At 38.9% G+C, this 27,320-nt stretch overlaps 2 protein-coding genes across 2 annotated transcripts; both read right to left on the bottom strand.

Annotated features, from left to right (window-relative positions):
- Positions 1-1,051: 1,051 nt before the first annotated feature.
- On the bottom strand, positions 1,052-6,689 carry LOC105946568 (keratin, type II cytoskeletal I-like). The gene is made up of 9 exons (XM_031897211.1): positions 6,015-6,689; positions 5,667-5,887; positions 5,447-5,507; positions 5,084-5,179; positions 4,068-4,232; positions 3,252-3,377; positions 2,944-3,164; positions 1,974-2,008; positions 1,052-1,883 (listed from the first exon to the last, which is right to left on the bottom strand). Exons 1-9 carry the CDS (start codon positions 6,612-6,614, stop codon positions 1,564-1,566), a joined length of 1,845 nt encoding a protein of 614 aa, XP_031753071.1. The 5' UTR covers positions 6,615-6,689; the 3' UTR covers positions 1,052-1,563.
- An 8,306-nt stretch (positions 6,690-14,995) lies between these two features.
- krt78.9 (keratin 78, gene 9) lies at positions 14,996-20,627 on the bottom strand. The gene is given in 9 exon segments (NM_001172563.1): positions 14,996-15,781; positions 15,872-15,906; positions 17,079-17,299; positions 17,387-17,512; positions 18,371-18,535; positions 19,098-19,193; positions 19,366-19,426; positions 19,596-19,816; positions 20,004-20,627. Coding segments are annotated over 9 exon segments (1,734 nt in total). The 5' UTR covers positions 20,556-20,627; the 3' UTR covers positions 14,996-15,524.
- Between the last annotated feature and the right edge of the window lie 6,693 nt (positions 20,628-27,320).

Below are 27,320 nucleotides of genomic sequence, written 5' to 3'. Positions count from 1 at the left end.
CACCTTAAGCTTAACATGTTTAAGACTGAACTGCTTGTATTCCCACCTAAATTTGCCCCCCCCCTCCCTTTGTTTAACATTACAGTTGACAATGTCACCCTACATCTAGTCTCCAAAGGCAGGTACCTGGTCCTCACTTTCTCATCCCATATTGCAAACATGCTGCTTTTTAAATGAAATTTTTTTAAAATGTGTCCCTTCCTCTGCCCCTCCATTCCTAAAACACTGCTTCAGGCCCTCATACTCTCCAGGTTAGACTACTGTAACATATTGCCAGATGGTCTCCCTGAAGCACATCTTCACCCACTAAATTTAATACTCGTTGCTGCTGCTTCTTCTTGTATGATCTCACCTGCATCTAAACACCACTACTAAAATCTGTCTCCTGGCTTCTGAGCAAATGGCATATTAAATATAAAATTCTTATCCTGTCTTCCAGAGCCCTTCGTACTTCTACTCCTTTCCTCTCCCTGTACACTCCTTCCCAGGCCTTGCGCCCAGCTCAGGGCAATCTACTGACCATTCCACCAAAACAGCAACGCATAAAACTGATTGTATCCCGTCACTGAAATGCTCTGCCATCTTGCATTCGGAAAGCTCCCACACTAACACGTTTCTTTAAGTTCCTTAAAAATCATTTTCTAGATCACTTTGTTAGTCTTCCTCCCTTTTTGTCTCTTTTTCCTAGTAGATTGTAATCTCTTTGGGACAGGGACCTTATCCAATTGTGTATTGAAACTCCTAAGCACTTAAGCATATATTTACGTTGGTTATGTATAACTTAAAATATCTATACCCCTATTTGTGTTTATGTCTTGTAAAGCACTGCATACAAATGTGGTGCTACATACTTAACTATACATAAATTTATACCGTACATACATAGTGAAAATGAACACTTAAGCGCTAGGTGTTTCAATACACAGTGGTTTTGTCAGCTAACAGATGAGCTATTTAGAATACAAGCCCCAACCCCAAAGAGGCCAAACATTTTAGCAGAGTATATTTTCTTAATAATACGATTAATATAAAATAAATTGGGCTACAGAGATTCAGATCCAAATGCAGTTTATTGAAGATACAAAGAAAAGGAAAGACATTCTAGAATCAAAAATGCAGCAATGCATTAAAAAGATACTATATACAAACACCCAGGATCCCCTTTCCTCTCAGATAAAAGTCAAGCAGGATAAAAGTAGATATACTGTAGATCTTCTCAACTTGTTGCTAGTATAGAGATTCACAGTTACCTCCATACCAGTGCCTAAGATTTCGGCATGATAAGTTGCTTTCAGGTTGTTTATATTGCTTTTTGATGTGTTTATTTCACAAACAAATTAGTACTTTTTTTCTGAACCCTTGTCTTCTTTCCAGTGACAATTTATGACACAATATACAAAGACATGATATGATTGTGTTATAAGGAAGCACTGTGTTTATGATGGAAATTAAAACATTTATAGATGTAGGGTGACACAATAATTACATACTAGTCAAGGTTCAAATAGATAGGCAAAGGTGTAGTTAAATGTGGATTTTTTGCTTGGCTATTGCTGCTCTAAATTAATAGGATGTCTTAGATGTGGATGTTGTTGATGCAATTGCCACTGAGGTTTTGCCTCCATGACCTGCTCCGTGGCCTCCTCCGTGGCCTGCTCCATGGCCTGCTCCATGGCCTGCTCCAAAGCCTCCTCCGTGGCCGGATCCATGGCCTGCTCCAAAGCCTCCTCCGTGGCCATATCCACCACCGTGGCCAGATCCCATGCCGCCTCCCATTCCACCGCCTCCCATGCCGCCTCCCATTCCGCCTCCCATGCCGCCTCCCATTCCGCCTGCTGCAGCACCAAGAGCGCTGTATACACTGGCACCTCCGCTGATTACAGCTAAGATGTAAGGAGGAAATTAATTAGCCACTACATAAAAGCCCAATCAGTTAAACATAATTATAGCATTAATCAACTGTAGGCACTTACATATGCTGAAGTTGCTGACAATATCTCCAGACATTCTGTAAAAACAAGAAAAGAAGTATTAGGGCATAATCATTCTAAAAATATAATGATGCACAGGTTGCTCTCTCTGTGTTAACTGTGTTGCTTTTTAAAGAAAAAAGGGCCAATAAATAAAACAAAAGTGAAAGTTAAACGAAAAATGAATAGGGCTGCTTTAGGGTAACAGCAGTCAGCAGCCCTAGACCAATATACCAAATAAACAACACTTTTGTTTAGCTTTAGTTGTCCTTATATTTGTTCATGTCATAAAAGATGTAAAATGTTTCCAATTTCTAGTAACAAATAGCTGATCTTAAGCATGGAGAATATCCTTGAAAACTAAGATTTAATTGGCTTATTAGACCTGGGAATACTGGGAATGCCCCCAAACCAGGTAGTTTGAATTCCTGACTTGGTGGCAAGTTTTAGTAGAATAAAAACACGATTAATTACCAAACAAAGCCCCCTGTAAGCTGTTAGTGTTCATAGAGGCGCCTAATAGCCAATCTTAGCCCTTATTTGGCCCCTCCATGAACTTTTATGGTGCTTGTGTTGCTCTCCAAGTCTTTTTACATTTGACTGTGGCTCACGAGTAAGAAAGGTTGGGGACCCCTGGTCTAGACCAAGCTCTCTCTTGTTTCTTGTAAGGGAATATTATCACTATAGAAAAGTTTTGCTAAAAGATAGAAGGTGGTAAGCAGGCATCCTAAAACTTTGACAGCTTAGTCCCTGAGGAGGAATGTAATAAAGCCACATGTTTGCAGCAGGGCTAATAACCTAAGTTAGGAAAAAGCTTAATGAAAACTATACAATCAGCTCTAAATATTTCCATTATACAAATGCAAATGGGAAAAAATTAAGCAAAAGACATTTGATTAAGGATACCAGTAATACAGTTAAAGGCTTATTTAGCAAATTTCAGATTTGTAAATTTCAACTCTATGTAACTGACCTGTGCTCTTCTCCTCCCAGCATGAGTCCATAAGTGCCAATTTCAACATCCAGTGCAATCTTAGCAGCCAGAAGTTCTTGGTACTCTTTAAGCTGACGAGCCATGTCCTCCTTAAGTTTCTTTTCAGCAGCTTCAAGATCCTGAAGTTTCTTTTCTGCATCCTTGAGAGCAAGGTTGCCCTTTTCTTCAGCTCCAGCAATGGATTGATTCAGACCTGCAATCTATCATTTAAGGAAAGGCATGGGTTCTGAGTATGGATCGGATATTTGTTACAAACCTAAGTCACTACTGACACAGCTCCGACCTACCTGCTTCTTGGTACTTTCAATTTCAGCCTTCAGCCTCTGAATCCTACGGTTCAGTTCTGCTATTTCAGACTTGGAATTCTTTATGCTGTCCCCGTGTCCTTCAGCTGTTTTCTGCAGCTCCTTGTACTAGAGTGAACATAAGAGTTAAAAACATTAATAACATGTATCTCAGACATGGTCTTTATATATATATATATTGCTTTATCATAGCAAGCCAGAGATTACACACAAGCCAGCAGTTCTGACTTTTATTACTAATTGCACTTATGATTTTGCATCATTAAATAACGTTTTCAGAAATGTTTCATAAAATGGTTTAGAATGTTTTTCTTTTATAACATTCATTATAATAGTTTAGTTACTAAAGGATTCCATCCAAAAAAAACTGAAATCCATCTGCCACCACAATTGACATGAAACTTATTAGAAGGCCAAACTGCTAAGATTAGAACCTTCTCCACCAGTTCAAAACCCTGGGAGAGAATACTCCCAATTATGCCAAGACTGGCAATCGGTGGGGCTGCTGTAAAATGCCATAGATAGTCACTATTTTGTGGGTAGGGGGGGGTTTAATGCCAATTGTGCCCTATCACTTGACAATAAGCTTTCCTATGGAACTTGCTAGTGTACTCGTCCCTGATAAAGTTACCCTTTCTGTGACATCGGCATAAATGTCACAGGGTTTGCTTTTCAGTCCTTAACCACTATACCATGTTTATAATGGAGATAGTGATATATATGTATGTTGGCTAAAGGGGGCTGTGTTACTCTAATTAGCTGCAACATGAAGTTACAGTAGGGTGTAGATATACTCACCTTATTATCAAACAATGCTTCAGCTTCCATTTTGCTTCTTTGTGCACATAGTTCTAATTGTGCTTTAACTTCCTGAATGATACCTTCCAGGTTCAAGTCACGGTTGTTATCCATAGTCAGAACAACAGAGGTGTCGGTGACGCTATCATGTACCTGTGACAATTCCTAAAAAGGCAAAACCCAACCACATTAGTGCTTTGGTGTGAAAGCAAAATCTCTTTCAAATTCAAGTTAAAGAAAAAAGTCTCTGTAGCAATCAAATATAAATTCAAATGTGGAAACTGGTTATACAGTACTTAATTGGGACATGTGCTCTTAATTGCTCTTACTTGAAATCGCCCCATGTATGACCAACAGGAACCCTGCTCTGTTATAAAGATATGTAGTGTCTATTCTATAGGGCTAATGGAAGTTGAGTGGTGAGTGGTGAAGCAAATACAATGACTTCAGGAAATTCTCTTTTTTGAGTGATAACATCTGGAGTGTACACTATTAATGGTTTTATCACCTACTAAAGCAAGGCTGCCTATAGTTGTAATGGGACCTGGGGAAAATTAAACCTTGAGGGGCCCCTTTATACAAATTAATGGCCTAACTGGGGTTTTTCCTAAGCACTCACAACCTCATGGGTTGAGTACTGCCTAATACTCAATTGCAGCACTGTAAATTGTCAGTTGTGTTTGTTCAACAACATTTTGCTATGAATAAAGACTTCTGACTTGTAGATAGAAACAACTTGGCAATTTTTGTGATTCTACCTTGACACCTAATAGTTACATAGTGGTCTCTTGCCCTTTATTAGGCTGTGAGAGAACTTGCAGTGTTTCATCAGAGAACCATTTTAGAATACAGTACTATAGCTTTAACTTGAAGATCCAATGCTTAGAGAAATGCAGCATACAGAATAACATACAGATACATCCTGTGATATTCGATCTTTCATGTATATACCAATAGGGGAATCTAACCAATTTATACCTGTTTACTGGAAGTTAACAAGCTATTAGGGTTCTTACCGCAGCATAAAGAGTTCTTAAGAAGTTGATTTCACTTGTCACTGCATCCACCTTGGCCTCAAGTTCTGTTTTAATCATGTAGGCAGCATCAACATCCTGGAAAAAGAGCAATAGTTTTAAAATGTATCTTGCTACACTAGCTTTCAGTAGGAGGGAGAGACAACATTTAGCAACATTTATGATATAGTCATGATTAGTTTCGCCGTTTCGCGAATCTTTTGAAAGATTGACAAATTTTTTGCAAAGCAAAACGGGTCTGATTCGCTCCTCACTAGTCATGATATATGACAACATATTAAAGAAGCTTATTGTTTCACCGTACCTGTACAATAGTTACTTTATCAATGCAACAATGAGACTCACCTTCTTAAGTAACACAAAATCGTTTTCTGCTTTTGTGCGCTTGTTAATTTCGTCCTCATATCTGTTGAAAGAAAAGTTTTTTATTTTTTAAATGGTCTTTCGTTTCCAAATTATTTTCACAGAGACAGAAACATGCAGGTTACATGTATAAGCAGAGCTTAAGCTAATCAGTGAACAGTCTAAAATATATTCTAAATGTGCAAAACTTGTGCAGACATACTTTTTCTTATAATCCTCTACAAGAACTTGCAGATTCTTCAGTTCTTGATTCAAACGGTCCTTTTCATTTATTAGAGTGCTTAAATATTTGTTCAGGTCGCCAATGTATTTCTCAAACAGGGGCTCTAGGCTGGCCCTTTTGGTGCTGCCCTTAGTTCCCTGTTCCTGCAGCAGTTTCCATTTTGTTTCCAGGACTTTGTTTTGCTGTTCCAGAAATCTGACCTGTGACCAAAAGGAAAGAGTTTAGTAACTCAAAATCGGTGAAGACGGTAAATCAAATCAATTAGTATCAGCAAATTAACTGTCCAACACCTGCTAGAGGTAATTTTTACATTAATAACAGACTTACCTTGTCAATGTAAGCTGCAAACTTGTTGTTGAGAGTTTTAATTTGTTCTCTTTCCTCTGTTTTTACTTTCTGGACGTTTGGATCAATAGTCAGATTAAGTGGCTGCAGAAGTTGTGTATTGATAGTAACCTGCTGAATTCCACCAGGTGGGCAAACAGGGAATCCCATATCCCCTCCATCAAATCCTGGGCCTCCCATGCCACCAAAGCCCCCTGCACCACCACCATGTCCTCCTCCAAAGCCACCACCAAATCCTCCACCAGCACCACCACCAAATCCTCCACCAGCACCACCACCAAATCCTCCACCAGCACCACCGCCAAATCCTCCACCAGCACCACCGCCAAATCCTCCGCCAGCAGCACTACCAAATCCTCCTCCGGCAGCACCCCCAAGTCCTCCTGCCATACTTCGAGTACTGGCTGCACTTATGGAAGTTCTAGATTTTCCACCAAGGTTATAGACACTGCGAGACCCATAGCTACCTCCAGCCCGAGATCCTCCTCCTGTTGCTCCAAGTGAGCAAGCGCTAAAACCCCCTCTTCCACCACCACCGCTACCACTATGGTGCTTCTTGACAGAGACTTGTGAGAAAGACATGACGGCTTTAAATTAAAGCAGTTTAAAGGGAAAATCAGAATCTTAAAAGAACAGGTAAGACGAAGGAGATGTGGCCCCTTTGCACTGAGAGAGAGAAGTGTCTGCCTTTTATCTGTTTGAAATGAAGGGCTTGGTTGCATGGGTGTCAGAGGACCAGTTTACAGCAATAGTGGGTTTGGCATAGTTGGCAGACACCCATCTACTCATCTACATTGATCACACCTATGAAAAAATATTGTTTTGCTTGCAGCCCTTGATCCCTTGCATATATTTAAATGTACTGGACTGTAATGTAGTTAATAGACAATCTTATATAAATGTACTCTCCTTCTGCCTGCTACCAATGTACTCTGTTACAGAAAGAAGTCTTATGGGATTTCAACGCAACTGCTATACGTGTTCAGGTAATGCCTAAAATAACAGGTCAGTTGACATGCTGGGGATCTAATTAAAAAAGTCGACTAAAAGGGTCACCTCATATTACTTTACATTATCCAAGGATCCATGGTAGCAAAGTTCAGACTTCCAAGAGCAAATTGGATTTCCACTTAAACACAAACTACAACCGCAAACACAAATTTCTTATACAGGTAGTATGATACAGACAATGACTTTGTAAGACAATGTTATCTGGTCCTGGAATCCCATTTTCCTTAGCAATCAGGCAGAAGTTAGAATCACAGACTGGAAGATGAAAAGGAGAAACTCTAAACAGAAAGATAACTAAAAAAAAGTAAAAGAATTAAGGTTTTTGACTTTGGTAACAAATAGCATTTAGGCTAGAGAAGGCAAACGGCTAAAACACACATGCTCTAAATTAAAAATGAGGACCAATTATATAAAAAATATTGCCTTTTTGGGAGACCTAATGAGCATTGTATTAATTAAAGGAACAGTAACACTAAAAAATAAAAATGTTTTAAAATAATTAAAATATTGTGTACTGTTGCCCTGCACTGGTAAAAGTTGTGTTTTTGCTTCAGAAAGACTACTGTAGTTAATAGAAATAGCTGTTGTGTAGCCATGGGGGCAGCCATTTAAATTGAAAAAAGGAGAAAAGGCACAGGTTACATAAGAAGATAAGAGATAAACTCTGTATAATACAATGGGAATCTATGCTACTCATCTGTTATCTGCTTAGTAACCTGTGCCTTTTCTCCTTTTTTCAATTTAAATGGCTGCCCCCGTGGCTACACAGCAGGGTATTTATATAAACTGTAGTAGTGTTTATGAAGCAGACACACAACTTTTACCAGTGCAGGGCAATAGTACATAATATATTAATTATTTGTATACACTTTCATTTTTTGGTGTTACTGTTCCTTTAAGGCATTGCAACACAGCCATCAACATCACAAATAATGATCATTGCCTTTGGATTCTTTTCAAGTGAGAAGCTCTACCCATTGGGATCAGAGGGCCACACCTGATAATATTTCAATAATATCTAATTAGGCCCAGAGCTTGCTGCCTATGCAAAATTCCTACAGATTATCAGTCACTGGAAGTGACAGTTTCAGTTCATACATCATTTGCTTAATGTAGCACTGCAGCAAGGGCGTAACTACAGAGGAAGCAAACCCTGCCGTTGCAGGGGGGCCAGAGTGTAGGGGGCCCAGTAAGCAGTTGTGCAGTTTTAATATATCTTGGTGAAACTGGTCAGCTCAGCAATGGTTTGGGGCCCTAAACTGAAATTGCTGTGTGGCCCAGTAACATCTAGTTACGCCACTGTACTGCAGTCTCTTTCAAACCAATACAAACACACAGAGGTCCACAGAGGTAAAGAATCTTGTTATAAACATTTCTTCATACGATCTTTCTCCGGTTGAACTTTCCTTGTTAAACAAAGGACTTGGATTTGTTCCTACATATGTGACTGATGTAGAAAACTTAGAAATTGATTTCTTAAAATTTGTGCGTAAGGTTAAATTAAGAATGTGTTTTTCTAATAATAGTGTCCCTATGGGAGGGAATAAGGATGAAGTTGATACAATTGGTAGGTTCAAGAAATCGAGCTCCTTTATCCCTGATATACAGAATGAGTCAGTAGATGCTTTTGAGAAGATTGTTATTTCTGAATTGAGAAAAATGGAGAGTGATAATTTATCAGCCCACCACAAGAATTTAACATTTCAGGAGAGATGTGCATTACAAGCACTGAAAAATAATAAGGAGATTGTGATACGTAAAGCTGATAAGGGGGGAAGTATTGTTATACTTGATAGGAACCATTATATTGCAGAGGCCCGTAGGCAACTGAATATACCAGGGCACTATGCCCCTATAGAGAATGACCCCACTTTAAAAATTAAAAAAGAAATTGATTTTATGATAAATGAGGCATGGTTAAATGCAACGATCAATAGCACAGAGAAGGAATTTCTTACTACTGACTACCCACGGGTACCTGTACTGTATCTTTTACCCAAAGTGCACAAAACTTTGTGTAATCCCCCGGGGAGACCTATTGTCTCAGGTATGGGGTCTGTATTAGAACCTTTGTCCAAATATGTAGATAGTTATTTACAGCAAGAAGTACAGAAAATTAAGTGTTGCTTGAAGGATACAACTGACCTCTTAGTGAAATTACAACAGTTGGGCACTATGCCAGAAAACATGATTCTTTGTGGGATTGACATTCAGAGTTTATACACCTCTATCCCCCATGAAGAAGGAATGGCCTTTGTGGAGGAGACTTTATTGGAAACAGATTTGGCTAACTCTAAAATATTTTTCTTGCTTGATTGTTTGAATATGGTTCTATCTAGGAACTACTTCAGTTTTGAAGGTGATTTCTATTGGCAGACGCAAGGTACGTCAATGGGTGCGACGGTCGCCCCTTCTTTTGCCAATATTTTTGTTCACCGGTTGGAGAAGAAGTTTTTCCTAGATAATGAACCTTTTTGTCAATCAATACACGCCTATTTAAATTTGTGGACGACATCTTGTTGTTCTGGAAAGGACCATTAGATAAATTGCATGAGATGCTTAATGAGGCAAATAAAGGCCACGATACTATTAAATTTACTTATGAATGGTCGACATCTGAAATTAATTTTTTAGATGTTAAGTTAACTCTACAGGATGGTTTATTACAGACAGATCTTTATAGGAAAGATGTTGATAGAAATAATTTATTGCATGCGAAGAGTTATCATAACCCTAAAATAATGCGTGCAATACCGAAGGGCCAATTTATGCGTGCTAAGGGAATTGCTTCATGTGCAGAGAAATATGAGGAGGCCAAAACCAGGCTTACCGAAAGGTTTATTGAAAGGGGGTATGAAACAAACATAGTCCAGACTGCAGTTAAGGAGGTAGATAAAATTAATAGAATAGATTTATTACAAAAAAACAAAAATAAAAATGCCGAAAATCAGAGAATAACCTTTGTCTCTACATATGGTAGACACAGTTGGAGAGTACAAAATGTGGTCTATAAATATTGGCCTCTAGTACAGAATGATAAACAGTTTGGCAAATTGTTTCAAGGTAGCCCTCTGTTTTGTTATAAACGGGGGTCCACATTGAAAGATATTTTGTGTCCCTCAGACACTAGAATAAAGAAGTCAAGATTTAAAGGGGTGCGAAAAGTTGGTACCTATCCATGTTTAAATTGTAATTGTTGTTCCTCGATCATAAAGGGAAAGTCCATCTGCCATCCTTCTAAAGGGTATGATATACCACTGAGAACTTTTGCCACTTGCAATTCTTCGTATGTGGTCTACTTATTAAAATGCCCGTGTGGCTTAAGGTATGTAGGCCAAACTGTAAGAGAAGTGAAACTTAGGATACAAGAACACAAAGGAAATATTAGAAACTTTAAACCCGGTACACAAACAGATACACAGGTGTCTAGACACTTTATTGAGTTTAAACATAGCGCTGCACAACTTAGGTGGTGTGTTCTTGGTGAAGTAATTTTGGATGTAAGAGGTGGTGATCGCAAGAAAAATCTCCTGAAACTCGAGGGCAAATGGATAAAGAAGCTTAATACTCTAGTTCCAGATGGCCTCAATGATGCGTGGAGTCTGAAACCCTTTTTATAATGATTTTTAATATTTTGATGATGTGCTAGTAATATGTATTTATAAATATGATTGATTTTTTACAGGCCTTGAATTCCTTTGCGTCAGGGTGTGTAGCTTCATTAAGATAAGAGTAAGAGTAATTTCCGATGGTGTGATTACCATTATTATTATCAATCAATGATCTATGTATTTTAAACTGTGTAGTAATATAACACTGGATATGAGATATGTTCTGGCCAGTTTATGTTTGTTTTTAATAATTTCTATATGGTGTAGGGTGGTTGGGGACCATCTATATTGTAATTGTACTTCTAAAGTTTAGTATATGAACTTTTCACAGATTTAAAATCGATGTTATTGATGAAACACAATGTTAAAATTGAAATGAATGGCAAGGAAAAACAAGCAACACATGAGAAAAATTTGACTTTTGATGGACACTTCTGAATACCAATCAATGGACACAGAGGGTGGAGTTATGGTTTAAATGGTTCACCTTGTTTAAGTAATACTTACACTTGATAAAGGGCGTCACACTGCCCGAAACATGTTGTGTTTTTTGGTCTGAAATAAATAGCATTTTAGCAGAAATCTGCTTTATGGTGCTCTCCTCTATATTTGGACAATACAAACACATGTTTGAATAAAAATTATATTTTTTGCTGTAAAGAATAGTCATTTTTATAAACTGTGGTTTTTAAATTTACTTTTTTTCTGCCACATACCATCTTGAAATTGTATATGTTATCTGGGTTCTAGGGCCCCTTGGGATGCAAAATGATATGCAGCTTTTTAATAAATCTTATTTCTTAGCAATGTTGACTGCGGCAACCAGATCATACTCATTAGCTGGGATAGCAAACCCATACATAGCAACTTCCAGCAAGGGGCAGTGTTCTCATCAAGCATGTTCTCATGAATTATGTGCAAGGGCCCACATTAATGCAAGGAAACTCTACAATTGCTGCCAACTCAGATGTTTCCAGGCCCCACTAGCATCCCACTAGGATGCTCAGTTTGGTTTTGCAGGTATGGGACCTTGGGTTTTCCAGATAAGGAATCTTTCTGTAATTTGGATCTCCATATACCTACAAACACGCCAACTACCAACTCAGGAAGACAATTAAGTCAGCCAAATATGAGTACAGAGACAGACTGGAAGAACAATTTGACAATCCTCAGAGAATGTGGCAGGGACTGAACACAATCACAGACTTCAGAGGGAAAATCGGCACACCACAGCCCATGGCCTCTCTGTGTAAGGATCTAAACGTATTTTATGCTAGATACGACACAGTGAACACCACGAGACCAGATAGCGCACGCACCGTGGATGATGTTAGTGCGCACACCGTGTCTGCAGGGGATGTGCAGAGGTGCTTCACACAGGTTAACGCACCCAAAGCTGTTGGTCCTGACGGTATCCCAGGCCATTTAAATATACATATCCTGTACTTTTTTGTTTGCCTAAGAATTTCTTATATATGTATGCAATTATGTGAATAGCACCACAAATATGTGCACTGCTTGACACGGCTTTACAAAAAGCATACAGGGGTATAGTTATTATAAATTATCACTTAGTCTTGGCCAATCACTGCACCCCAAACTATTCATAATATCCCCTGTCCCAATCTCCAATCAATTTCATTCTCACCCTCTAGAGAGTTGCACCCTGCTATATTGTTGTCACTGGCATTCACACTCAATCTTTCACTGTTCTCACACAATTCCTCCTCTGACCCTGACTATCTTGTCAACACGTCCAAATTCCTCCCAGGATGTTTATGCACCTCTCCTCCCACACCAACAACAAGCCTCTAATCCCAGACCCTGGTTAACTGCCACCACCCACCCACTTCGCTCATGCACTCGCTCAGCTGAATGAGTATGGAGAAAATCCCATGCACTCCACTTTCTTTGCTACAAGTATCTTCTCTCTTGTTTCAACACTGCTCTCTTCAGGCTTAGACAATCCTTCTTCTCTCAACTCATTAACATGCATCAAACTAACCCACTGCACCTTTTTTTCTCTGTTCAGTTCACTGCTCAAACCCCAGACTGTAGCACAATTATTTCCTGTTCTCTCACCCCAACAATCTGCCCCCCAACAAAACCACCTCAAATCCAAAGTTAACCTAATACACCAAAGCATCACTCCCATCTCTTTATATGCCTCTCTACTAGGGATGCACTGAATCCACTTTTTTGGATTAGGCAGAACCCCCAAACCCTTCGTAAAGGATTTGGCAGAATACCGAACCAAATCCAAATCCTAATTAGCATATGCTAATTAGGTTTTGGAAGGGTTAAATTTGGGAAAAATTGGAAAAATTTTCAACTCACATGTTTACATGACAAAAAGGCACGTGATTTTTAGGATTCTGATTTGGTTCGGCCAAAGACATGGATTCAGCTGAATCCGAATCCTGCTGAAAGCGCCTGAATCTTGGCTGAATCCCGAACCAAATCCTGGATTCGGTGCATTCCTACACTCTACCCATCAATACAAAGCATCTAGAGTATCCATTGACTCCTTGCACCCAGTAGCTGAGGATGATGTGTTAAAGCTGCTCTCCTCTTCCCCAGCCACCACTTGCTCCCTCGATACCATTCCAAACATTTCCTAATGTTTCCTGCACTTTAAAATCATCCCTCTCAACTGGTATTTTTCTGTCTTCAAACATGTTATTGTCACTTTCTGTATAACCAACCATCTTCTTGACTCGTTTTCAACTCGGGTTTCCACACACTATTAAAACAGAGATAATGTAGACCATCAATTATATCCATGCTGCTAATAACCAGGGACACTATTCCATACTCATAATCCTGGATCTCTCTGAAGCATTCAATACAGTTGATAATTGTCTTCTTTAAAACATCTTCAAATGCTTGGTATCAGCAGTTCTGCTGTATCATGGTCATCATCCTGTCTCTCTACGGGCACCTTCAGTGTAACAGTTTCTGACACTACCTCTCCACCTGTTAATCTTTCTTTTGGGGTGCCCCAAGGGTTTTCTCTAGGGCCACTTTTGCTCTCTCTTTAAATTCTTTCTCTTAGTGACCTCATCACATCCTTTGGCAGATGAAACACAGATCTTCCTTTCCTGCCCTGATCTCAACCCTGCTATTCAGGAGAAATCACGCAATGCTTCACTGTCATAGCACCTTAGATGGCTGCTCGCCACCTTAAGCTTAACAAATTTGCTCCACCCCCTTTGTTTAACATTACAGTTGACAACGTCATCCTACATCTAGTCTCTAAAGACTAGATGCCACTTTAGACCTGGTCCTCACTTTCTCAGCCCACATTGCAAACATGCTGCTTTTTTAAAGAAACATTTGTAAAATGTGTCCCTTCCTCTGCCCCTCCATTCCTAAAACACTGCTTCAGGGCCTCATACTCTCCAGGTTAGACTAGTAACATATTACCAGCTGGTCTCCCTGAAGAACATCTTCACCCACTAAATTGAATCCTCGTTGCTACTTCTTGGATGATCTCACCTGCATCTAAGTATCTACTCATCACCTCACTACTAAAATCCTGTCTCCTGGCTTCTGAGCAAATGGCATATTAAATATAAAATTCTTATCCTGTCTTTCAGAGCCCTTTATTCTTCTACTCCTTTCCTCTCCCTGTACACTCCTTCCCAGGCCTTGCGCCCAGCTCAGGACAATATACTGACCATTCCACCAAAACAGCAACGCATAAAACTGATTGTATCCCGTCACTGAAATGCTCTGCCATCTTGCATTTGGAAAGCTCCCACACTAACACGTTTCTCTAAGCTCCTTAAAAATCATCTTCTAGATAAATCACTTTGTTAGTCTTCCTCCTTTTTTATCTCTCTTTGTTTCTTTTTCCTAGTAGATTGTAATCTCTTTGGGACAGGGACCATATCTAACTGTGTATTGAAGCACTTAAGCATATATTTATGTTGTTACTGTATAACTTAAAATATCTATACCCCTATTTGTGTTTACGCCTTGTAAAGCACTGCATACAAATGTGGTGCTACATAAGTAACTAAATACGTATATACATAAATATATACTGTACATAGATAGTGAAAATAAACACTTTAACGCTAGGTGTTTCAATACACAGTTGTAATAGGTCCCCCCTGACATGTTATTGTATGTTATCTACATGTTTTGATGGATATAACCTTCACCTATTGTACATTAAAAAAGTTTACATTAAAAAGCTTCCACATAGCAGTGGTTTCGTCAACTAACAGATGAGCTATTTAGAATACAAGCCCCAACCCCGAAGAGGCCAAACTTTTTAGCAGAGTGAGTTTTCTTAATAATACAATCAATATAAAATAAATTGGGCTACAGAGATTGAGATCCAAATGCAGTTTATTGAAGATAAAAAGAATAGGAAAGACGTTCTAGAATGGTTTATCAAAATGCAGCAATGCATTAAAAAGATACTATATACAAACACCCATGATCCCCTTTCCTCTCAGATAAGTCAAGCAGGATAAAAGTAGATATACTGTAGATCTTCTCAACTTGTTTCTAGTATAGAGATTCACAGTTACCTCCATACCAGTGCCTAAGATTTCTGCGTGATAAGTTGCTTTCAAGTTGTTTATATTGCTTTTTGATGTTGTGTTTATTTCACAAACAAATTAGTACTTTTTATCTGAACTTGATGGCCTCCTTGTCTTCTTTCCAGTGACAATTTATGACACAATATACAAAGACATGATATGATTGTGTTATAAGGAAGCACTGTGTTTATGATGGAAATTAAAACAGTTATAGATGTAGGGTGACACAATAATTACATACTAGTCAAGGTTCAAATAGTTAGGCAAAGGTGTAGTTATATGTGGCTTTTTTGCTTGGCTATTGCTGCTCTAAATTAATAGGATTTCTTAGACGTGGATGTTGTTGATGCAATTGCCACTGAGGTTTTGCCGTGGCCTCCTCCGTGGCCGGATCCATGGCCTGCTCCAAAGCCTCCTCCGTGGCCGGATCCATGGCCTGCTCCAAAGCCTCCTCCGTGGCCATATCCACCACCGTGGCCAGATCCCATGCCTCCTCCCATTCCACCTCCTCCCATTCCGCCTGCTGCAGCACCAAGAGCGCTGTATACACTGGCACCTCCGCTGATTACAGCTAAGATGTAAGGAGGAAATGAATTAGCCACTACATAAAAGCCCAATCAGTTAAACATAATTATAGCATTAATCAACTGTAGGCACTTACATATGCTGACGTTGCTGACAATATCTCCAGACATTCTGTAAAAACAAGAAGAGAAGTATTAGGGCATTTTCATTCTAAAAATATAATGATGCACAGGTTGCTCTCTCTGTGTTAATTGTGTTGCTTTTTAAAGAAAAAAAGGGCCAATAAATAAAAAAAAAGTGAAAGTAAAACAAAAAATGAATAGGGCTGCTTTGTGGTGACAGCAGTCAGCAGCCCTAGACCAATATACCAAATAAACAACACTTTTGTTTAGCTTTAGTTGTCCTTATATTGGCTAATGTCATAAAAGTTGTAAAACGTTTCCAATTTCTAGTAACAAATAGCTGATCTTAAGCATGGAGAATATCCTTGAAAACTAAGATTTAATTGGCTTATTAGACCTGGGAATACTTTGAGTCAACTGAATACTATATAGTAGTTGCATGATAGGCCAATAATAGTACAGGTTTCTTAAACTTAAATAGAAATGAGCATTAACCCATTCCGGTACCACATCCAATACCGACCTCTTTAAGGACTGACATCTGGCCAGTCCCACTGAGTCTCTAAAGAGAGTCTAGACCAGTGATCCCCAACCAGTGACTCGGGGGCAACATGCTGCTCCCCAACCCCTTGGATGTTGCTCTCAGTGCCCCCAAACCAGGCAGTTATTTTTGAATTCCCAACTTGGGGGCAAGTTTTAGTTGAATAAAAACAAGATTTACTACCAAATGAAGCCCCTGTAAGCTGATAGTGTGCATAGAGGCGCCTAATAGCCAATCTTAGCCCTTATTTGGCACCTCCATGAACTTTTATGATGCTTGTGTTGCTCTCCAAGTCTTTTTACATTAGACTGTGGCTCACGAGTAAGAAAGGTTGGGGACCCCTGGTCTAGACCAAGCTCTCTCTTGTTTCTTGTAAAGGAATATTATCACTATAGAAAAGTTTTGCTAAAAGATAGAAGGTGGTAAGCAGGCATCCTAAAACTTTGACAGCTTAGTCCCTGAGGAGGAATGTAATAAAGCCACATGTTTGCAGCAGGGCTAATAACTTAAGTTAGGAAAAAGCTTAATGAAAACTATACAATCAGCTCTAAATATTTCCATTTACAAATACAAATGGGAAAAAATAAAGCAAAAGACATTTGATTAAGGATACCAGTAATACAGTTAAAGACTTATTTAGCAAAATTCAAATTTGTGAATTTCAACTCTATGTAACTGACCTGTGCTCTTCTCCTCCCAGCATGAGTCCGTAAGTGCCAATTTCAACATCCAGTGCAATCTTAGCAGCCAGAAGTTCTTGGTACTCTTTAAGCTGACGAGCCATGTCCTCCTTAAGTTTCTTTTCAGCAGCTTCAAGATCCTGAAGTTTCTTTTCTGCATCCTTGAGAGCAAGGTTGCCCTTTTCTTCAGCTCCAGCAATGGATTGATTCAGACCTGCAATCTATCATTTAAGGAAAGGCATGGGTTCTGAGTATGGATTGGCTATTGGTTACAAACCTAAGTCACTACTGGCACAGCTCCGACCTACCTGCTTCTTGATATTTTCAATTTCAGCCTTCAGCCTCTGAATCCTACGGTTCAGTTCTGCTATTTCAGATTTGGAATTCTTTATGCTGTCCCCATGTCCTTCAGCTGTTTTCTGCAGCTCCTTGTACTAGAGTGAACATAAGAGTTAAAAACATTAATAACATGTATCTCAGACATGATCTTTATATATATATATATTGCTTTATCATAGCAAGCCAGAGATTACACACAAGCCAGCAGTTCTGACTCTTGTTACTAATCGCACTTATGATTTTGCATCATTATATAACGTTTTCAGAAATGTTTCATAAAATGGTTTAGAATGTTTTTCTTTTATATCATTCATTATAATAGTTTAGTTACAAAATGATTCCATCCAGAAAAAACTGAAATCCATCTGCCACCACAATTGACATGGAGTTTTCATTAAACTTATTGGAAGGCCAAACTGCTAAGATTAGAACCTTCTCCGCCAGTTCAAAACCCTGGGAGAGAATACTCCCAATTATGCCCAGACTGGCAATCTATGGGGCTGCTGTAAAATGCCATAGATAGTCACTATTTATTGTGGGGGAGGGGGCTATTAGGCCTTTGTGTACTTGGAATGCCAGGCCACACCTGTCTCCAATGTGTCAAAGAAGTCATTTCCAAAAAAATGCTTGTCACAGTTACTTGGTAGCTGTAAAGCCAAATATACAGTTTTAAAGCGAGACCTTAGATTTTCATTGTTGAGGGTTTAATGCCAATTGTGCCCTATCACTTGACAATAAGCTTTCCTATGGAACTTGCTAGTGTACCCGTCCCTGATAAAGTTACCCTTTCTGTGACATCGGCACAAATGTCACAGGGTTTGCTTTTCAGTCCTTAACCACTATACCATGTTTATAATGGAGATAGTGATATATATATGTATGTTGGCTAAAGGGGACTGTGTTACTGTAATTAGCTGCAACATGAAGTTACAGTAGGGTGTAGATATACTCACCTTATTATCAAACAATGCTTCAGCTTCCATTTTGCTTCTTTGTGCACATAGTTCTAATTGTGCTTTAACATCCTTAATGATACCTTCCAGGTTCAAGTCACGGTTGTTATCCATAGTCAGAACAACAGAGGTGTCGGTGACGGTATCATGTACCTGTGACAATTCCTAAAAAGGCAAAACCCGACCACATTAGTGCTTTGGTGTGAAAGCAAAATCTCTTTCAAATTCAAGTTAAAGAAAAAAGGACATGTATGTAATGTGCTCTTAATGTACTTGAAATTGCCCCATGTATTACCAACAGGAACCCTGCTCTGTTATAAACCTAACAGGGCTAATGGAAGTTGAGCAGTGGTGAAGCAAATACAATGACTTCAGGAAATTCTCTTTTTTGAGTGATAACATCTGGAGTGTACACTATTAATGGTTTTATCACCTACTAAAGCAAGGCTGCCTATAGTTGTAATGGGACCTGGGAAAATTAAACCTTGAGGGGCCCCTTTATACAAATTAAAGGCCTAAGTGGGGTTTTTCTAGTGAGAAAACAGAACCATTTTAGGATACAGTACTATAGCTTTAAATTAAAGATCCCATGCTTAGAGAAATGCAGCATACAGATTAACAAACAGATACATCCTGTGATATTCCATCTTTCATGTATATACCAATAGGGGAATCTAACCATTTTATACCTGTTTACTGAAGGTTAACAAGCTATTAGGGTTCTTACCGCAGCATAAAGAGTTCTTAAGAAGTTGATTTCACTTGTCACTGCATCCACCTTGGCCTCAAGTTCTGTTTTAGCCATGTAGACAGTATCAACATCCTGGAAAAAGAGCAATAGTTTTAAAATCTTGCTTCACTAGCTTTCAGTAGGAGGGAGAGACAACATTTAACATTTATGATATAGTCATGATATATGACAACATATTATAGAAGCTTATTGTTTCACTGTACCTGTACAATAGTTACTTTATCAATGCAACAATGAGACTCACCTTCTTAAGTAACACAAAATCGTTTTCTGCTTTTGTACGCTTGGTAATTTCGTCCTCATATCTGTTGAAAGAAAAGTTTTTTATTTTTTAAATGGCCTTTCGTTTCCCAATTATTTTCACAGAGACAGAAACATGCAGGTTACATGTATAAGCAGAGCTTAAGCTCATCAGTGAACAGTCTAAAATATATTCTAAATGTACAGCTGAAAGCAAAACTTGTGCAGACATACTTTTTCTTATAATCCTCTACAAGAACTTGCAGATTCTTCAGTTCTTGAGTCAAACGGTCCTTTTCATTTATTAGAGTGCTTAAATATTTGTTCAGGTCGCCAATGTATTTCTCAAACAGGGGCTCTAGGTTGGCCCTTTTGGTGCTGCCCTTAGTTCCCTGTTCCTGCAGCAGTTTCCATTTTGTTTCCAGGACTTTGTTTTGCTGTTCCAGAAATCTGACCTGTGACCAAAAGGAAAGAGTTTAGTAACACAAAATCTGTGAAGACAGTAAATCAAATCAATTAGTATCAGCAAATTAACTGTCCAACACCTGCTAGAGGTAAAGAGACTCACAGAGACATACCTTGGTTCAGTTCAGTACCACTTAACTTAGAGATCTGTCATTTCTACATTAATAACAGCCTTACCTTGTCAATGTAAGCTGCAAACTTGTTGTTGAGAGTTTTAATTTGTTCTCTTTCCTCTGTTTTTACTTTCTGGACGTTTGGATCAATAGTCAGATTAAGTGGCTGCAGAAGTTGTGTATTGATAGTAACCTGCTGAATTCCACCAGGTGGGCAAACAGGGAATCCCATATCCCCTCCATCAAATCCTGGGCCTCCCATGCCACCCATGCCCCCTGCACCACCACCATGTCCTCCTCCAAAGCCACCACCAAATCCTCCACCAGCACCACCACCAAATCCTCCACCAGCAGCACTACCAAATCCTCCACCAGCAGCGCTACCAAATCCTCCACCAGCAGCACTACCAAGTCCTCCTGCCATACTTCGAGTACTGGCTGCACTTATGGAAGTTCTAGATTTTCCACCAAGGTTATAGACACTGCGTGACCCATAGCTACCTCCAGACCGAGATCCTCCTCCAATTGCTCCAAGTGAGCAAGCGCTAAAACCCCCTCTTCCACCACCACCGCTACCACTATGGTGCTTCTTGACAGAGACTTGTGAGAAAGACATGACGGCTTTAAATTAAAGCAGTTTAAAGGGAAAATCAGAATCTTAAAAGAACAGGTAAGACGAAGGAGATGTGGCCCCTTTGCACTGAGAGAGAGAAGTGTCTCCTTTTTATCTGTTTGAAATTAAGGGCTTGGTTGCATGGGAGTCAGAGGACCAGTTTACAGCAATAGTGGGTTTGGCATTGTTGGCAGACACCCATCTACATTGATCACACCTCTGGGAAAATATTGTTTTGCTTGCAGCCCTTGGTCCCTTGCATATATTTAAATGTATTGGACTGTAATGAAGTTAATAGGCAATCTTATATAAATGTACTCTCCTTCTGCCTGCTACCAATGTACTCTGTTACAGAATGAAGCCTTAAGGGATTTCAACGCAACTTCTTTTACAATATTTAATGCAGAGTTTGTTATAAGGGTGCAGGTATTGACTAAAATAACAGGTCATTAGATTGCTGGGGATATAATTAAAGTCGACTGAAAGAGTCATCTAGATTATGTTTTTTTATGAGTTTGTAATATCCTTTGCTAAATATAATTTCAGCTTTTAGGCAAATCTATTTTCATAGATGCAGAGCTCAATTTGGGGATTACAACACCGCAATGGATTATTTATAGTGACGCATGTTCCTGGGGGATAAAGTACCCTTATACTACTTTGCATTATCCAAGGATCTATGGTAGCATGGAAGTTCAGACATACCAAGAGCAAATTGGATTTCCACTTAAACACAAACTACAAACTACAAGCACAAACACAAAATCCTTAGGGCTGTGACAGACGGGGAGATTAGTAGCCCGCAATTTCTTGTCAAGGCAACTTCCCTGATTTCGGGAAAACTCGGCGCCGCGTATGCCATCCCACCGGTGATTTACATTCTAACCGGTGGGATGGCATTTCAGGGAGATTAATATCCCGCAACAAATCTCCCTTGTCTGCCATGGCCCTTATAGTATGATACAGACAATGACATTGTAAGACAGTGTTATCTGGTTCCTGGAATCCCATTTTCCTTAGCAATCAGGCAGAAGTTAGAATCACAGACTGGAAGATGAAAAGGAGAAATTCTGAACAGAAAGATAACTAATAAAAAGTAAAAGAATTAAGGTTTTTGACTTTGGTAACAAATAGCATTTAGGCTGGAGAAGGCAAACTGCTAAAACACACACATGCTCTAAATTAAAAATGAGGACCAATTATATAAAAAATATTGGCTTTTTGGGAGACCACAAACACACGGCCTAATGTAACCTAAAGAGCATTGTATTAATTAAGGCATTGCAACACAGCCATCAACATCACAAATAATGATCATTGCCTTTGGATTCTTTTCAAGTGAGAAGCTCTACCCATTGGGATCAGAGGGCCACACCTGATAATATTTCAATAATATCTAATTAGGCCCAGAGCTTGCTGCCTATGCTAAATTCCTATTGAGTATCAGTCACTGGAAGTGACAGTTTCAGTTCATACATCATTTGCTTAATGTAGCACTGCAGCAAGGGCGTAACTACAGAGGAAGCAAACCCTGCAGTTGCAGGGGGGCCAGAGTGTAGGGGGCCCAGTAAGGCCCTTAGTAAGCAGTTAGCAGTTTTAATATATCTCGGTGAAACTGGTCAGCTCAGCAATGGTTTGGGGCCCTAAACTGAAATTGCTGTGTGGCCCAGTAACATCTAGTTACGCCACTGTACTGCAGTCTCTTTCAAACCAATACAAACACATGTTAATGGGAATATCCACCATAAAATTACATAATTTGCTGTAAAGAATAGTAATTTTTATAAATTGTATTTTTTAAATTTACTTTTTTTTCTGCCATTCACCATCTTGAAATTGTTGATGTTATCTGGGTTCTAGGGCCCCTTGGGATGCAAAATGATATGCAGCTTTTTAATAAATCTTATTTCTTAGCAATGTTGACTGGCAACCAGATCATACTCATTAGCTGGGATAGCAAACCCATACATAGCAACTTCCAGCAAGGGGCAGAGTTCTCATCAAGCATGTTCTCATGAATTATGTGTAAGGGCCCACATTAATGCAAGGAAGCTCTACAATTGCTGCCAACTCAGACCTGGAGGCGGTTCCAGGCTCCACTAGCAGGATGCTCAGTTTGGTTGTGCAGGTAGGGGACCTGTTATCCAGAATGATTGGGAGCTTGGGTTTTCCAGATAAGGGATCTTTCTATAATTTGGATCTCCATACCTTGCGTCTTCTAAAAAAAAAGTACAAGGTACTGTTTTATTATTACAGTGAAACATTGGAATTATTTGCTTATAATGCAGTTTATGGGAGATGGGCTTTTAGTCATTTGGAAATCCCAGTTGGATCCTATGCCTGTATTTCTAGATATCGTTTTTTTTTTTTTAAAAATTGAAAGACTTGCTACCAAACAATTTCATTTAGTCGCTCCCACGCAAGACCTGTCAAGATAGTACTTTGGTCCAGTTAAACACATACAATAATCTGTAAGTTCTATGCTACTATCTGTAGACATCACTGTAGCAAGGATTATGTAATTGTAACATAACCAAGTAACTTGTACAATATAAACTTGCCACTGCCCAGTTTTCCAAAGCAGGTTCATCTCAAAAAGGTCTGAACAGTAAGGAATAAATTAATTCTTTATATTTCCTGTCTGGCTTCTGGTACTTTCTCCTCTTTATTAAAACATGTCTGTGTCAGGTCCATTCTCAGAAAGGCTACAATTGACCCATCCTGCCCAATTACCAGCCTCTCTCTCTAACTTTCTCCATACCCATAATCTGCTGGACATGCAGTCTGTTTGTTGACCTTCACCCAGCTTCAGTGCGAATGATCTCCAGACTGCCAAAGTCAAAGAACACTATTCTATTCTCATTCCCCTAGTTGTATACTCTGCCTTTGATACTGTTGACCATTTTATTCCATGGCAAATTCTTTTGGTATCCATAATCAAGCTACATCCTTGTTCTCATCCTATATTTTTAAATGATCGTTCTTTGTTGCTTTTGCTAACAAATCCTCATCTTTGGGGCCTGAGAGTTTTGTACTTGGCCCTCTGCTGTTCTCCATGTACACCTTCTCTTAATGAAGACCTTAGGCATCACCTATGACCCACCAGTGCAACTATGGTCACTCAATTTTAGGAAAGATTCAGTTCAGTGAGAAAAAATTATACCGCGGTTTATCATGCAAAAACTTATGAAAAAGAGTCAATTCAAGGAGAAAACTACACAAGATACTTGTGTCTAAAGCCACTCTTTTCACTAGTTTAACTAGTGTCACTATTTCTGTCCCACCACACATTGTAAATCATATGCAGTACACCTTTTGACACAGAAAAAGCATTAATGATGGCAGCTTACGTCAATTGACACAGCAAATTTGCACCTAAAGAATCAGACACAGATGCCATTTTTACACTCTCTGCCCACCACGTCAGTGTGCACCTGTTCCTTCTCTGCCCAGCTGCCTGCCTTTGCTTTTTTATATATTCCTTTATTAACACAAGAGATGGGGCGGGCAGGTTTATATAAAAAACACGGCTCATTGGATCGGTTTGGTTACAGTTTGGAAAATGGCGTGTTACGATTGGGTGTAGGCTGACTTTTTGTCATCCCGCACATCACTACCAGGTATCCTGGTATTTATTTGATGGAACCTCGGATAACCGTTGTATTCTCAGGGCAAAGTGCTTGTAAGCAAAAACAGAATAAAGTTCATAGCCTATTAGTGCCACCAACTCTGTGTAGCCTTTGTGATAATATATAAAAACAAAAAAAAGGGGTCAATCACGTCTGGTAAGGCAGGGCAAAAAATGCAAAAAGCAGGCACAATTTTAGTGCTCTTGCAGTTCGGCCTGGAGACATAAAATTTACCCCTATAATTTGCAACATATCTAAATCTAAATACCAAGAGTAAGGTGACTGTCAACATCTTTACTACGCTGACTACACAGCCATCACAATCTGCATTTATATCATAGAATGGAAGTGTGTTTGTTTGCTTATTCTGTTTTGAAGATTCCAGCTGGGTTAATTATCATAAACCATATCTTATCTAACTAGTATCTATCAAGATATATAATTAAGAAAAGGGTGGCACTTATTTTATGATTTCATTGGCACTTCATTTTATGCTACCTTATGGAGCAGATAAATCATTGTGCAAATGTAACTGTATCATTAATCATTTTCATAATTCTCTCACATCACACAATATGGCACTTTTCAGGGTATATAACACATTAAGAATTTTGAGTAGAGGCATAGGATCTATTTGACGGAAAACCTATATTATACAAAAAATGCTGACATATGACAATGTGTTAGAATTCTTATTTATATAACCACTAACCATGATTAACAGTATAACCTCTAGCTACTAACAGCTAAGGGAAAGTGTAAATATAACCCTGAATGAATGTGGGGTGAGGTGGCATTTGGGGAAGAGTTTGAAATCAACCTTTAATACATTTATATATGAATATTTTATATTTATGTCCAGTTCAGTATTAGGTTTCATATGTTAAATTCTATGTTAGGTAGCTGTTTCTGTCATTTTTTTTGTATTCCAAATATCTTTTATTGGTAGCATTTGCATGACATACATTATACAACTTGTGCAGACCCAGTGTGTTGGAAGCGCATGAAAAATAAAAAATAAAAATACAAAATAGTGCAATATGTTTCAAAAGTTAATGAAACTGAAATGAAAGAGTTATGCCTATAACTCTAAATAATAGCAAAGTGCACATAAAATATACAAATGGCAGAGTGGTGTAGTTGCACACTCACCAGATGGTAGTTAAGATATTCAGAGGTAAGTAAAATCCACTGTTGATAGAGGTAGGTTCAAGATCTCCATTCAGTTTGGGAAAGCAAAAGATAAAACAGAATATAGTGTAATACCCTTTATTAAAAATAGTCCTGCTGCAGTACAGGCTACTTACAGTATCTGGATAAGAACAAAACGTATCAAAAATAGCTTACATTATACAACTGTCTGTTACTCCTTGTATTCAATAACACCTGTTAACTCATCTTTCCTTACAATGTTTGTACATGCATGCTACTCTCAAGGTTTTAGGAAAGAACAAAAAGGAAGATGATATGAGCACATTAACCAGGTAAGAAACTAAAAAATACTATGAAGTGCTTTCTTTGTGAAGGTCAGGGTTATAATGCCTATTGACACTAAACATGTAGCCTTTAAGTTAAGTTATAATCTGTTGTGCGAGTCCAAGTAGGAGACCCAGGGCTGCCATGTTGCTATAAACTTTTGCTTTGTAAGTGCTAGGGAGGATGTAATTCCCTCCATCAAATATTTTGTTAACACTTGATATCCACTCTTCTATTGTTGGGGGATTAATGTCCCTCCATCTCCTTGGGATTCACATTTTTGCTGCTATTATTAATTGCATAAGGAGACTTTGCTTAAATGATTTCTCAGATTTATCTTTGTAAAATAAAAGGATTAGCTGTGGGATAAATTCTATTTGGCAGCCCAGGTTCTCCTGACTTATCCTTTCCACATTTTTCCAATACAAATCTAAATTTGGGCAAGTGAAACAGATATGGGACAATGCCCCTTTACCCTTGTTGCATCTCCAACAAAGGTCGTTAGACATTAATTGCATCTTATATAATTGCGTTGATGTTCTATACAAGTAGGATAAAATCTTGTATGAATTCTCTTGAAATTTATGGAACATTTAGCGACACTCTTCTTCTGATTGAAGGTTGATCTGAAGTTCCTGCGACCAGGCTATCACTCAGTATGGCATCTGAAGCCACTAAATGCTCACTGCTCATATGCTCCTCTCAAGTCAATGAATGCTTGCTGCGCTTGCACGCATTAATTCCCTGGAGATATCTGGGAAATGATGAAAGGTGATAGAAGACCGGGAAGAGATGGCCTAAACTGGGTAAACGAAAATGGGAGAGGTGATTCCGATTCAAGGATTCCAATTAAGCGGAAGTTCAGGTCTACTCTTACCAAACAGAGGAGCCATATCACTTATTACTGTAAATATACAGTTACCCCTAGGGTTACATTTGGTACTGCTGAGATACCAAAATAGAATATTATAATTGCTATCATACCCTAAATAACCCAGGCTTAAGTGTTTGAGCAGCCTGTAGCTGAGCATATTAACCCTAGGCATGCCTTCGTTATTATACCATCTCAACCTAGAGGACTTTCACCTATTTGCTGACAAAGCCTGAGGAGTAAATGGGTAGCTGACTTCAAACCACATACCATTTTCCTTGTGTGCACTCACAGACCACCTATAATTCCATCAGTGAGAAGTTCTGTTGAAGCTGAGACACATATATCAACCCTTGTTCCAGACTCTGTTAAAGCCAAAATGGTCCTCCCCCTCTATGTACCCCTAATTGTGGGATAAACTAACTATCCAAAGTTAAAAGTATTTCCCAGAATTTCCCCCACACTAGTGGGAAAACAAGAGTTTAATAAATGACAAGAGGCTAAAGTGCAGATGCTGGAGTACTGCTCTTGTTCTGATGTAGAGAAAATAATTCATCTTTCTGCTAGGGGTGCGGGTCTGAGTATCATTATCCTGATCACCATGGCCCAACCTAGCTGAGTTGTTTTCGGTGTGGGCAGGTAGGGCACTGCCCTGATCAACTGAACGTTCAACATAAGGTAGGTCGGCCTATTACAAGTCTTTCTAGCAGCAATAGTTGTGTGCATCACTAAATTTTAAATCATTAGACAGGGGTGCCTATAAACATACTAACAACAACAAGAGGTCCTTTG

Source organism: Xenopus tropicalis, chromosome 2 (assembly GCF_000004195.4).
Source record: "Xenopus tropicalis strain Nigerian chromosome 2, UCB_Xtro_10.0, whole genome shotgun sequence".
In the NCBI taxonomy this organism is placed as follows: domain Eukaryota; kingdom Metazoa; phylum Chordata; class Amphibia; order Anura; family Pipidae; genus Xenopus; species Xenopus tropicalis.
The sequence above is the reverse complement of the archived record's forward strand: the minus strand, read 5'-3'. Positions and strand labels throughout refer to the sequence as shown.